Here is a 14,450-nt window from a genome sequence, read left to right on the forward strand (position 1 = left end):
TTGAGCTGATGGAAGGCCCAGAGCTCAAGCCCCATGATCAAAAAACAAAAACAAAAAGCATTTGGTTGTTATGAACCTAACAGCTGAATGCTTAAAAACTCCATTTTATTTAATTCACTAGTGTCATGAATATGATCTAACCTGTTCAATGACAGCTACTTATCACATGATTAAATTAAAAAGTTATCACTAAAATAACATCCAATCTATCACCCAAGCTCACATACTTTATGTAACATATATATACACATGTATATATATTTCAAAATACAAGGTAATTTTGAAATACTGCTATCAGACACACCATTCACCATTAGAACATTGCCTAGTTTGAAAATGAAAGGCTCAGACTAGTCTGAGCTAAGAAAATAACTCAGATGCACCTAGAAGCCAGCAAAAACAGATGCACACTGTCTTACTGGCCCCTATGCCCACCTCTGGGAAACTGTCTAGGTACTAGCTAGCAACCAATATGGAGAGGAGAGGAAGAAATACAGACACATTATACATTAGTCTATAGCCCTCAGTGGTGGAGGCAGCATCATACAACTACCACATTCCTTTTGATCAACTCAGGGTTAATTGTCCTAAGAACAACATTTTCAGTTTCTCAGCATCCTTTAGTACAAAAAACAAACAAACCTTTATGAAGCAATAACAATTTTGTAACTGCACTTATGATACAATAAAATGTAGTGCCTTTCTTCCTCCCTCCCTTTTTTTTTTGGGGGGGGGGGGGGTGGGGCTTGAACTCAGGGCTTGGCACTGTCCCTGAGCTTTTTCACTCAAGGCTAGTTTTCTACTTCCTGAAACACAGCTTTACTTCTGGCTTTTTTGGTGGTTAATTGGAGATAAGAGCCTCACAGATTTTCCTGCTTAAGTCTGGCTTTGAACCATGATCCTCAGATCTCACCCTCCTGAGTAGCTGGTTTTTTCTGGTGTGAGCCTCTGGCATCCCACTATTATTCCTTTCTTTATAAATCTTTACATGTGTAGATATCTCTCACATATGTCCAGAGCACTGATGAACTGATCACTTGGTAACACTCTCATTTAAAAAATCTTGAACAGAGCTGGGTGCCAGTTGCTCACACTCGCATTTTTAGCTACTGAGGAAGCTAAGACCTGGAGGATTGTGATTCAAAGCCAGCCCAGGTAGAAAAGTCCTCAAACTCCATCTCCAATGAATGAGAAAAAAGGTGGGCTGGAGCTATGACCGAAGTGGTAAGAGTGCCAGCAATGAGCAAGAAAACCCAGTGAGAGCTAGAGGCCCTAAGTTCAAGCCTAGGTACTGACACAAAACAAAAAATTTAATAGCACTTGTAGTCACTTGATTGATCCAGGGCAGATGTGAATATATATACTCTCCTTATAGAAATTCTTTCATGTCCTAGGTTAAATAAGGTCTATTCTAGACATAAATGAATTCTTGGCTAAATTACTTTGAAACCATTAGTTTTCATTGGATTTTACTGAAATGTATGAGAATGGGCTATGTCTTACATATCTCTAAGATTAAAGATATTTCACTGGCCAGACACTTCTGGCTCATGCCTCAATCCTAGCTGCTCCGGAGGCTAAGATCTGAGGATCACAGTTTGAAGCCAACCCAAGCAGAAAAGTTCATGAGATTCTTATCTCCAGTTAATCACTCCACTCAAAAAAGCCAGAAGTGGAGTTGTAGCTCTAATGATAAATCACTAGCCTTGAGCACAAAAGCTCAAGCCCCAGGATGGGCACCAAGAAAAAAAGAAAAAGATATTTCATGACTGTTCCTGAGATTTCACTACAAAAGTAAACAAAATAAATGAGCAATTAAAACAAACTTTCCAAAATCACCCAGTTTCACGGAAAGCGTAACAAAGTATTCATTGGAGAATAATCTATTAATCGCTACATTCAAAACACAAACCATCTAAAATGGTAAGGGAGTCCATCTTCTCTACATCCAGTTTGTGTGTTTCCTTTCCTTAACAAAGTAAAGCGCAAACAAGCTGCTTTAGCTGCCAAAGGCGTTTACTACCACTCTTCCCAAAGAGGTTTATTACAGGATTTGAGTCCCTTTGGAGTATATATTTTTTTCCCAGAAGTGTAAACATACAAGTATCCACTTACACACAAAGAAAGTTCTAGCTGAAAAAGCACACACACCTGTGTGTGCACATGGTCACACACACAGAGGAAAATTCTCACTGAGAAAGCACAAGTAATTCACTTACCTTGTTTCAGGATTGTAGCCTAATATGTAGAAAAATGAGTCCACTCGAGCTTTAAACTCTCTAGCAGCAAATATGTCAGAAAAATGGGAGATGTTACACTTTCCTCTGTGGGGGGAGAGGGGGAGAAAAAGACAAAAAGTGCATTAGTAATACCTTCAATTGACTTTGGGAACTAAAATACCCATAGGAGAGTAGGAGAGACAGCATACAATGAAATCTCTGGTCCGTGTAGAATATGCTAGAAACTGTAAGCTTGAATGACAACCATGCTTGATTGACAAGTCAGTTCTTTGTTCTATGCTGCTTCAATGTACAACTTTATAACCCAGATGCTTCTATTTCAATAAAAGTAAAAATTAATTAAAGATACACTGGAGGCTGGGCACCAGGGGCTCACACCTGTAATCCTAACTACTCATGAGGCTGAGATCTGAGGATCACGGTTCAAAGCCAGCCCATGCAGGAAAATCCATGAGACTCTTATCTACAATAACTCAAAAAAAAAGCCAGAAGTGGCTGGGGGCTCAAGTGGTAGAGCGCTAGTGTTAAACAAAAGAAGCTCAGGGACACTGCCTGAGGCCCAGTGTTCAAGCCCCAGGAAGGCAGAAAAGAAGATAAACCGGAGCTGGGCCATTGGTGGCTCGCATCTGTAATGCTAGCTACTCATGAGGCTGACATCTCAGGATCTCAGCCAGCCCAGGGAAAGAAAATCCAATTAACTACCAAAAGGCTAGGAATGGTGTTGTGGCTCAAAGTGGTAGAATGCCAGCCTCGAGCACAAAAGCTCAGGGACAGCACCCAGGCCCCGAGTTCAAGTCCCAGGATGGACACTAAAAACTAAGAATAAATAAAAGATGAACTGAGTCAAGACTGTGATTTTTACAAAGATAAACTACAAACAAAAGGGGGGATTAAAATCACAGGAAAATGTATATTGAGAACTTCTATTTAAAGCCTTTCTCCACCATCAGAGCCTTTTCCTCTGCTACACTGCAATAGGCAGAGAATGGTGACCGTCAGTGGATAACACATGACCAATGCTTTGGAAAATACATGCATGGAATAAACTTACTTGGACATTTAAACGTACAGAAATTTAAATTTACCCAGATTGTCTCCATATACAAACAACTTCAGATTTTTCAAACTGTAATACGACTATAAATTGAAGATCACTTTTTTTTTATTTAATATATGTATTTTTTATTATCAAACTGACTTACAGAGAGGTTACAGTTTCATACGTTAGGCACACTGTATACACTTCTTGTACTGTTTGTTACCTCGTCCCTCATTCCCCCCTCCCCCCCGCACCCGCCATGAGTTGTTCAGTTCATTTACACCCGTTTTGCAAGCATTGCTTTTGTAGTTGTTTTTTTTTTTGTTGTTTTTTTTTTTGGCCAGTCCTGGGGCTTGGACTCAGGGCCTGAGCACTGTCCCTGGCTTCTTTTTGCTCAAGGATAGCACTCTGCCACTTGAGCCACAGCGACACTTCTGGCCATTTTCTGTATATGTGGTTCTGGGGAATTGAACCCAGGGCCTCATGTATACGAGGCAAGCACTCTTGCCACTAGGCCATATCCCCAGCCCCTGCTTTTGTAATTGTTTGTCTTTTTTTTACCCCGTGTCTCTCAATTTTGGTATTCGCTTCCAATTTCCTAGTTCTAATACCAGTATACCTGATTTACAATATACTCAGGTAAGTTACAGAGAATGTGTAGGTACAAGCACAGGAAGGTGATCACTTTTCTATACAGATATTACTGTACAATGAAGAGGAATATGAGTTCTGGTTCAACTGTCAACAGCTTGTATAGTGTGTGTGTGTGCACGCGTGCATGTGCGGCACTCCTGGGGCTGGAACTCAGGGCGTATGCACTGTCCCTGAACTTCTTTGGTCCAAGGCTAGTAGCACTCTTACACATGAGCCACAGAACCACTTCCAGCTTCTTCTGAGTAGTTTTGTTGGAGACAGAGTCTCACAGGGACTTTTCTGCCTTTGAACCATGATCCTCAGAGTCGCTAGGATTACAGGTGTAAGCTACTGGCACCTGGCTTTGTATAGTGAAGAACTTAACATTACACCTTTGGGTAAGACTTGCTTCACCACCTCCACCCCCCCACCCCCACCTCTAGGGTTTCCAAGAGACAGAGGGCTATGAGAACACAAGCTCCCTCAATGGTCACAGGAGGTAAGTTTAAAGTCAAGTGGAAGGCAAAGGCTGTGAGAACAAGGAGATGACACCGGAGGGCCCAAAAGCTCCCACTTCCCTCAACAACACCCTCAGCATGCTCCAGGGCCCGAGGGCCTGCTTCCTCCTATGAGGAGGCCCTGCTCAGCCCAGCCAGCAAAGTTCACGAGACTTCTATTTCCAATTAACTACCAAAAAGTCACAAGTGGAGCTGTGGTTCAAGTGGTACAGCACTGGCTTTGAGCAGAAAAAATTTCAAGGATAATGCCTAGGCCCTAAGTTCAAGCTTCAGGAACAGAGAAAAGGAGGGGGGGGGGGGGGGAGAAAGTGGGGGGGGGGGGTGGAGAATGACATACAGGTTTAAAAGAACAGTACAGAGTTCAATGTATGTCTGTAAGATTAATGCTAAGGAAAGAAGCAAAGAAAATGTGCAAAGGAACACGCAAATGTCATAAAGGAAAAAGTGCAAACACTTCTAGAGGATATAAAAAGTCAATGTAAACAAATAGAAAAATATCCCGCCTTCTTTGACAGGAAAAGTCAACATGGCATTTCTCCACTGAGTAATTAATAAACTCAATGCAATCTCAAAACAAATATCAACACACTATTTCATTACATGAAACAAGTTAACACTAAGGTTCAGGTGGAAAAACAAATAACCAAAAAGGAAGGACTGAACTTAAAACAGTATATAAATACACAAGAGAACAATAGAATAGAAAAGCAAGTTCAGGAAACATACACTGCATGACAAAAGAGGCATCAAAAACCACTCAGGTAAAGACAGTCTGTGTAATAATGGGTGTTGAAACAACTGGGTATATATGAAATAGGAAAAGCCTTTTTAACTATGACTCAATCCACAGACAATTAAAAAATCTGATTAGGGGCTGGGGATATGGCCTAGTGGCAAGAGTGCTTGCCTCGTATACATGAGGCCCTGGGTTCAATTCCCCAGCACCACATATACAGAAAATGGCCAGAAGTGTCGCTGTGGCTCAAGTGGCAGAGTGCTAGCCTTGAGCAAAAAAAAGAAGCCAGGGACAGTGCTCAGGCCCTGAGTCCACGCCCCAGGACTGGCCAAAAAAAAAAAATCTGATTAGATTAAAACTACACTAAAAAAGACCATAAGCAAAATCAAAAGAAAACTGACAAAAATAAGTAAAGAAACAAGGCTTGCCATACAACCAAGGATAGCTTCCCTGGCGATTCCTCTATCTCAGTCTCTCAAGTAATGGGATTATAACTATGAGCCACAACACTCAGTTCAAAAAGAACTTAAATAAATGACAAATATCCAGTTTAAAAAATGAGAGACATGATCAGAAAATTCACAAAAAAAGAGATAAAATGTCCTTCAAACATATGAAAATTGTTCAGACCTATTCACTGTTAGTGAAACAAGATATACCACTAAGATATCATTTCTCACCTATCAGACTTGTAAATATTTTTTTAAATATGAAAATCACCAGTCTCCTCATTATCAGAGGAAACACAAATTCTGGAGGGAAAAAAAAATTTAACCAGCAAACCACATGTATCAATAAGAAAACATATGTAAAAGCATATCATTTTTTATTTCAAAATCCTAGAAACAGTAATGCCTATATACAAGACAGCAACTAAATGAACTGTTATAAGACAGCAACTAAATGAACTGTTATAACCACACAATGGAGTACTAAATAGCAGTGAAAATGGAATGAGAAGGATCTCCAAGACCTGACATTCCACAACATACACCAGTGAAAACTGCAGACTACAAAAGATACCAAAAGTATTCTGCTCCTCAAATAAGAAAGAAGGGATGATAAGGAGATAGAAAAATGTGTGCCCATTTACAAAAAGGAAGAAAAGGGTGGAAATGTGGCTTAGTGGTAGAATACAGGTAGAATACCTGGGTTCCATTCCTTAGTACCACATAAACAGAAAGGGCTGGAAGTGGTGCTGTGGATCAAGCGGTACAGTGCTAGCCTTGAGCAAAGAGAAGCCAGGGACAGTGCCCAGGCCCTGAGTTCAAGCCCCAGGACTGGCAGCAAAAAAAAAAGGGGGGGAGGGGGAGTAAATCAATCAGTTCCGGAAAGATTGCATATCTGTCTCCAAGAGGTCCATGCGCGAAAGGCTTGGTGGGAAATGGATGGTGATGAGATCTTTGGGGGAGAAGTGGAGGTCAGATGTCCTTACGTCGTAGGCAGCATGCCTCCAAAGGAGACTGGGTGAACTCTATCCAGCCTCCATTGTTTTGCTTCTGACCATAAGTGAGCAGGTTTTGCTCAGCCTCACTTTCATGCCAGTTACTCTGCCTTTCCATAAGTGAAAAGCAACTGATCACAGAGGAGAATCTCCAAAATTGTGAGCCAAAATAGAACTTTTATCTTTCCTCTTTTTTGACAGTACTAGGGCTTGAACTCAGGGTCTCGTACTTCAGAGGCTTGCTTGCTTGCTTGCTTAGCTGATGCTCTCTACCACTTGAGGCATATTTCCAGTCTTTTTTTGTGTGTGTGTGTGTGTCTGTGTCTATGTCTGTGTGAATGTATACACATGCACTTGTGCACATGCATACCAGTCCTGGAGCTTGAACTCAGGGCCTGATAGCTGTTCCTGATCTTATTTTTTCCCTTAAGGCTACAGCTCTGCCACTTGAACTACAGCTCCATTTCTGGCTTTATGCTGATTAATTAGAGATAAGACTCTCCACGGACTTTTCTGCCTGGGCTTTCAATCATGATCCTAAGTTCTCAGCCTCCTGAGTAGCTAAGATTATAGATGTGAGCCACCAGTACCTGCGTCCAGTCCTGCTTTTTGCTGCCTATTTTCAAGACTGAGTTTCTTCTGTCTGTGCTGACCTTGAACTATGAACCACTAAATCACTAGGAGTTACATTACAGGCACAAGACACTGGTGCGTGGCTAAATCTTTTTTCTTTGTAACTTACTCGCTTTGGGTATTTTGTTACGGTGCCAGAAAGCTGACTGACATATCTGTGCACAAAGTTGAGTGGAAAGAGAGGGAAAGCACTGGAGAACAGAACATGGCAGCAGGGTTGAAGAGCATAAATCCTTATACCTTGGACTCAGATCCACAGCAACATTCCACACACCTTCACACACTCAGAATCAACAGAGACCAAGTCAACTTGAGAGAACCAAAAGTGCAATATAATCACCAATGAACATAAAAACACTTAATAGGGTATATAAGAAAAGAACTCACCCAAGTCATTAGAAAATAGTACTTTGCTTATATACTGTAAAGCTAAACACAAAAATTGAGTCAATATATAGTTTTTACCCACAGGAACATTAGTTTCAAATTCTGAAATGAAGTTCTGTGTATTCTAGAACTGAACAAAACCAAAATATCTTCAATAATAAAAATTAGTTTCTCCTTGCTGGAGACAAAGGTTAGAAATGAAAGGCAGGAGAAGAATGAAAGGCTTTCTTTGGAGGTGGGGTGGGGAATGTTTGTGCAAGGCTTAGTGTACATGCTTGTGCATCCTTGCTCTGTCTTAGAGTATATTTAAAAGCAATGTGTTCCAGTTCTAATAAGCAGGTTTAATATCAGGATCTCAGTTCAAATCTGTTCCCTACTAAGCCAGTGCTCCGTAGAGAATTGTTACCTCCACTGACAGGCTGGGAAAATACACAAGAACTTAAGAATTTCTTATGGAGGGCTGGGGATATGGCCTAGTGGCAAAAGTGCTTGCCTCGTATACATGAAGCCCTGGGTTCGATTCCTCAGTACCACATATACAAAAAAATGGCCAGAAGTGGCGCTGTGGCTCAAGTGGCAGAGCGCTAGCCTTGAGCAAAAAAAGAAGCCAGGGACAGTGCTCAGGCCCTGAGTCCAAGCCCCAGGACTGACCAAAAAAGAGAAAAGAAAAGAATTTATTATGGAGCCAGAAAATAAGAAAATGCTCAAGAGTAACATAAGCTTGCAGAAAGAATACAGGGGATCAATAGAAAGTAATTCGTAATTGTCAAAGCCAGAACAATTTGGCCAATAAAACAAATAACAATAACATCAAATCTTACTCAACCAGGGCCAGGGCATAGTTAAAGTGATGGAATGTCCTTTGGTGTAAGGTAGTTTGTTGTTGTTTTGCTCTATGTCCAGGCTGGCCTGAACTGTGATCCTATTTGTGCTTCTAACAATTGCTAAGATGACAAGTTTGAATCTCCATATCCAGTCATGAAATGACAGGTTCACACCTTAATTTCCAGTCTTTGGTTGAAAGAATCCCAGGCTGGCCTCAAATTGCAATCACCTGGGACTGGGAGTGTGGCCTAATGGTAGACTGCTTGCCTAGCATGGATTAAAACCCTGGGAAAAGCCTCAGTACCACATATGCAGAAAAAGCTGGAAGTAGTGCTATGGCTCAAGTGGTAGAGTGCTAGCCTTGAGCAAAAGATACTCAGGGAGAGTACCCAGGCCGAGAGTTTAAGCCCCAGGACTGGCAAAAAAAAAAAAAAAATGCAATACTATCCCTGTTTTCCAAATGCTAGGATTCCATGGATGAGCCACTTAACCTAGCTTTTTTTACTGGTCAGTCTTGGGGCTGGACCCTGGGAACTAGACACTAGCCCTGAGCTCTTTACCTCAAGGCTAGTGCTCTAACACTTTTGAGCCACAGCACCACTTCTGGTGTTCTAGTGGTTCATAAAATAAGAGATAGAGATAAGAGTCTCCTGGAGGGTTGGGGATATGGCCTAATGGCAAGAGCGCTTGCCTCGTATACTTGAAGCCCTGGGTTCGATTCCCCAGCACCACATATACAGAAAATGGCCAGAAGTGGCGCTGTGACTCAAGTGATAGAGTGCTAGCCTTGAACAAAAAGAAGCCATGGACAGTGCTCAGGCCCTGAGTCCAAGGCCCAGGACTGGCAAAAAAAAAAAAAAAGTCTCCTGGAGTTTCCTGCCTGGGCTGGCTTTGAACCGAGATCCTCAGATCTCGGCCTCCTGAATAGCTAGGATTACAGGTGTGAGCCCAGCCACTTCACCTAGCTTTAAAAAAACAAACAAACTTAGGGCTGGGAATGTGGCTTAGCAATAGAGTGCTTGCCTAGTATCCATGAAGCCCTGGGTTTGATTCCTCAGTACCATGTAAATAGGAAAAGCCGGAAGTGGTGCCGTGGCTCAAGTGGTAGAGTGCTAGCTTTGAAAAGCTCAGGGGCAGTGCCTAGGCCCTGAGTTCAAGCCCCAGGACTGCCAAAAAAGAAAAAAAGTTTACTCAACAAAATAAACATCCAAGTTCATGCTACTGTAAACATTTAGTTAAATACATCAATGGAGGAAAAGGAGAGTTCTCGCCTACAGAAATTCTAATTAATAAATACAGGAAAGCTGGGGATATGGCCTAGTGGGCAAGAAGAGTGCTTGCCTATGTATACATGAAGCCCTGGGTTCAATTCCCCAGCACCACATATACAGAAAATGGCCAGACGTGGCGCTGTGGCTCAAGTGGCAGAGTACTAGCCTTGAGCAAGAAGAAGCCAGGGATAGTGCTCAGGCCCTGAGTCCAAGGCCAGGACAGGCAAAATAAACAAACAGGAAAACAGAAAACTACTAGTAACTGATCAATATTCTTTAATTTAAAAGTGTCAAGGTCATTGACTGATACCAATAAATTCTGGGGACCCACAACAGACTTCAGAACTCTAATGAAAAATAACTACATGCAATGTGGGAATCCCCAAAGAAAGACAACCACAAGGACACTGTTAAGACCCAGGGAGACCTTGAGTCCAGCAGTATAGTGTCCATGTTAATTTCCAGGTTCTATTCACACTGGGGGAGGTTGTGGAGAGGGGATATGAAAATGCAGTGCATATAACTTCGTAGTACGTTTCAAATTTAACTCCAATAAATTAAAAAATAGTAATTAAAAGAGTTCTACTGACTATAAAGTAGACTACCGCAGAGATAATATCTCATCATCTCCTACAGAGCTCTTCATTTACTGGAAGGACAGTATGGTATGAAATGAAGAACCAATAAATAAATGCACTGATAGGCTATGGTGTCTAATAAAGGTCTAAGCATGTACAGACAAAACAACAATGCTATAGGTCAAAAATATTTCACATATAAAAACAGAGCCAGGCGCTGGTAGCTCACGCCTGTAATCCAAGCTACTCAGGAAGCTGAGATCTGAGGATCGTGGTTCAAAGCCAGCGCAGGCAGGAAAATCTGTGGGATTCTTATCACCAGAAAATTGTAAGGGTGCTGTGGCTCCAAGTGATACAGCACTAGCCTTGAGAAGCTCAAGGACAAAGCCTAGCCCCTGAGTTTAAGCCCCAGGAATGACGACCCCCCCCCCCAAAAAAAAAACAAAAACAGGCAGAAAAAGTATACTTAAGTCTGTGGAACTCAGCGTTATGAGACACAGGAAACTCAAAGGAACTTGCAGGGGCTACAGGAGGATTATGTAAAGGAAAGGAACAGGTGGGGAATTGTCCACAGATCTAATTAACCTGAATAGATCCTAACATATAATATATACGTTAACTGCCCAAAACAAAGAAAGAAGGCATTTCAGGAATAATAGAATGGTATTAAAAGTCCCAAAACAGTTGTCCAGTGTTTCTTGGCTCCAGACTTGCAGAAAATTAACCCTAAAGAGTTCTTACATTATGAATTCCTAGGTCAGATGATAGATTATAGCCTGATCTACTTTAGGATTTTTTCACTCATGGCTACGAGAAGCAGGGGGCAATTAATCTATAAGCTGAAAAACACATCAAGCCAGTGACTATTTCTGATCTCCTTTGTTCCCCTCCATGATCAACACATTGTTAAAAGCCACTTTTTTTTTTTTAATTTTGTCGGTTGTGGGGCTTGAACTCGGGGCCTGCAAGCTGTCCTTGAACTCTTTCACTCAAAGCTAGCACTCTACTACTTTGAGCCACAGCCCCATTCCCAGTTTTTGAGTGTTAATTGGAGATAAGAGCCTCATGGGAACTGTTCTGCTCAGGCTGGCTTTAAACTGAGATCCTCAGATCTCAGCCTCCTGAGCAGCTAGAATTACAGGTGTGAGCCACCAGTACCAGTCTTACAAGCCACTTTTTGTTTGGTTTTGTTTTTTTCCAGTCCTGGGGCTTGAACTCAGGGCCTGAGCACTGTCCCTGGCTTTTTACTTAAGGCTAGCACTCTGCCACTTGAGCCACAGTGCCACTTCTGGCTTTTTCTATATATGTGGTGCTGAGGAATCGAACTCAGGGCTTCAGGTATACGAGACGAGCACTTTACCACTAGGCCATATTCCCAGCCCCCTACAAGCCACTTTTGATGGCTTCAGTAGACATCATTATAAGCACACAGAAACACTTGAGGATGCTCCCAGGTAGGCATTCCCAGTCCTATCACAGACTAACACTCCAGATCCTTGGATTATCAAGAAAACATTATCTGCTGGGCATTGACGGCTCATGTTTGTAATCCTAGCTACTCAAGAGGCTGAGATCTGAGGATCTCAGTTCAAAGGCCCACCTGGGAAAAAAAGGCCATGACACTCTTAACTCCAATTAATCACCAGAAACCTTGAAGTGGTGCTGTGGTAGAGTACTAGCCTTGGGGGGGGGGGGCGGGGATGGGATGAGGGAGGAGACAGAAGAGGAGGAAGAAAACAGTATCCACAGAGGAAAATAAGTAACACAAAATTTTGTGGGGGTTTTTTGTTTGTTTTTGGCTAGTCGTGGAGCTTGAACTCAAGGCCTGAGCACTGTCTCTGGCTTCTTTTTGCTCAAGGCTAGCACTCTACCACTTGAGCCACACAGCACTACTTCTGGCTTTTTCCATATATGTGGTGCTAAGGAATCGAACCCAGGGCTTCATGTATATGAGGCAAACACTCTACCACTAGGCCACAAGATGTGTCTGCTTATCTTTGAAGCACATAGAGATAGGTCCCTGAACTAAATACTTATTGTATCTAAAGTATACCATCCAACAACCACCAATAAGAAAAATCAGTGGATGATGAGTAAGTATACCATTAGTAACTCAGCACAAAATTAAATTTTTTTTTTTGGGGGGGGGGACCAGTCCTAGGCTGTGAACTCATCAGGGCCTGAGCACTGTCCCTGGCTTCTTTTTGCTCAAGGCTAGCACTCTGCCACTTGAGCCACAGCGCCACTTCTGGCCATTTTCTGTATATGTGGTCCTGGGGAATCGAACCCAGGGCCTCATGTATATGAGGCAGGCACTCTTGCCACTAGGCCATATCCCCAGCCCACAAAATTAATTTTTCATACTACTTTTCTTCCTATTTCTCAATCACCAGAGCACTATAAAAAAAAAGAAAAAAACACCAAAAACAAAAACCCTTCTTGTGCTTCTGAATGGGACACAGGAAGTGAGCAAGAAGGGTCACAGTCTACTGTAACCCACTGTGCTGGATGCATGGCCAGAAGGTTTGTGCTGGTTTCAGGATTCTTTTACTATGTTATGTGACCCTGAACAGCCTGTCAAAAGGATAGCCCAAGGGGTAACCAATGAGACACTGGTCTCAAAGCTATGTAATGGTCAGGATTCAAGCTCAAGTTTTCTGCCATCAGTTTGATACTTCTATTATATCAAAATATTAGCCAAAAATACTTATCTAGGAAGGAGAATTCCAAAAATAATCTTTATTAATGACAGCAGATAGGGTGACGCCTTTACATGAAGTTAGTGTGGGCTGGCTGAAAGGTAATAACATTGGCCTCCACATATATTTCTGTGAAGGGCACAGCCAGTTTGGGGAATCAGCTGTCTGTCTGTCGGGAAAAGCTACAATCTCACAATTAACCAAAAAAAGGCTGCAGAGATTTTTGTTTTCCTTTTGATTCATGGTGGCTAAAGGACAAAGCTCTCTCTCTTCCTTTATGACCTAAATGTAGCATCAGCTTGAAAGAAAAATTTAAACCTCACTTTCCTCCGGAGTGAATAGCGTGGCTAGAACCCCTCAGAGTTCATGTGAGCAAGATGAATCCCTATAACTGAGCCCCTTTGATCCCGAGAAGAATGGCACATTACCAGTCTCGTTTTTTGTTCGCTATGGGTCTTTTCATTACATTCATTTGATCCCCTTTCATGTATCTACAGACAATTTTATTTGTATCTCCCTCAAAAGTGAATTCATTTTTGGTTAGTACTGGTTTGTATCCATGAAGGAACAGAAAACTGTTTACTGAGGCTAAACTGTGAAAAGAAAAACAATGGAAGAAATAGCTAAACCTTAATCCTATCTACTCCTTCACTGAAAATATGGTTAAGATAATCTTAAATTTGGTGAAGAGAACAAGAGCAAACAGAATTCTCAGTGCGTTGCTGCCCCTCCACGAGGTCTTAGGGGAGGTCTTCTGTGGTGTGCACAAGTGCTGCTGGGAACCTGGTGGGTTGCTAGGCAGCGGTAGGAAACATACTCGTGAGCAAGGACACTGGCAAGGGTCAGGGACCCGGCGCATGCTCCGAGCACCTGCTCAGTCAGATCACTGGGAACAGGGAACACTATCAACTCAACTAGTGTCTGAAGAAGCTCTAGGAATCAATCACAGAGGGATGTTTCATCGGAACCCATCAAAGTCAAATTGAAAATAAAAGTTTTGAAAAGAGCTACCACATTTATTTTTTTTTACAACTTTAGAGAAAATTCCACCGGACAAAAAAATCCTGATCAGTAAGGATTACAGTCACATGCCCTCCCAAAAGAACCTCCCTGAGTGCCACGGCTGGCCCACCCCATGCTGCCCTGGCCAGTGCCACCTTTCCAGAAGGCATGTGGGTGCAAGCCTATTAGAGTGAATGAACTAAATTTATCTCAGCCCAGCAGGAATAACCTGGGATAAAAGGCTAAAATGAGATAAGTAAATCTGTCAGCCAGGTATCAGTGGCTCACGCCCGTAATCCTAGCTACTACTACTGGGGAGCTTAAATCTGAGGATTATGGTTCGAAGCCAGCCCAGGCAGAAAAGTCTCCATGAGACTCAACTCCAATTAACCACTCAAAAACCAGAAGTAGAGCTGTGGCTCAAATTGGTAGAGCGCTAGCCTTG

General features: G+C 42.2%; 1 protein-coding gene across 3 annotated transcripts in view; it reads right to left on the reverse strand.

Annotated features, from left to right (window-relative positions):
• The window catches only part of Rere (arginine-glutamic acid dipeptide repeats), a 370,202-nt gene that overhangs the window by 141,468 nt on the left and 214,284 nt on the right, over nt 1-14,450 (reverse strand). For all 3 annotated transcript variants that reach the window (XM_048350176.1, XM_048350173.1, XM_048350174.1), the window contains one exon: nt 2,220-2,324. In XM_048350176.1, the coding sequence (XP_048206133.1) occupies nt 2,220-2,324 (105 nt within the window). The remainder of the gene's footprint in view (nt 1-2,219; nt 2,325-14,450) is intronic.

The sequence above is a fragment of the Perognathus longimembris genome, chromosome 7, assembly GCF_023159225.1.
Source record: "Perognathus longimembris pacificus isolate PPM17 chromosome 7, ASM2315922v1, whole genome shotgun sequence".
In the NCBI taxonomy this organism is placed as follows: Eukaryota; Metazoa; Chordata; class Mammalia; order Rodentia; family Heteromyidae; genus Perognathus; species Perognathus longimembris.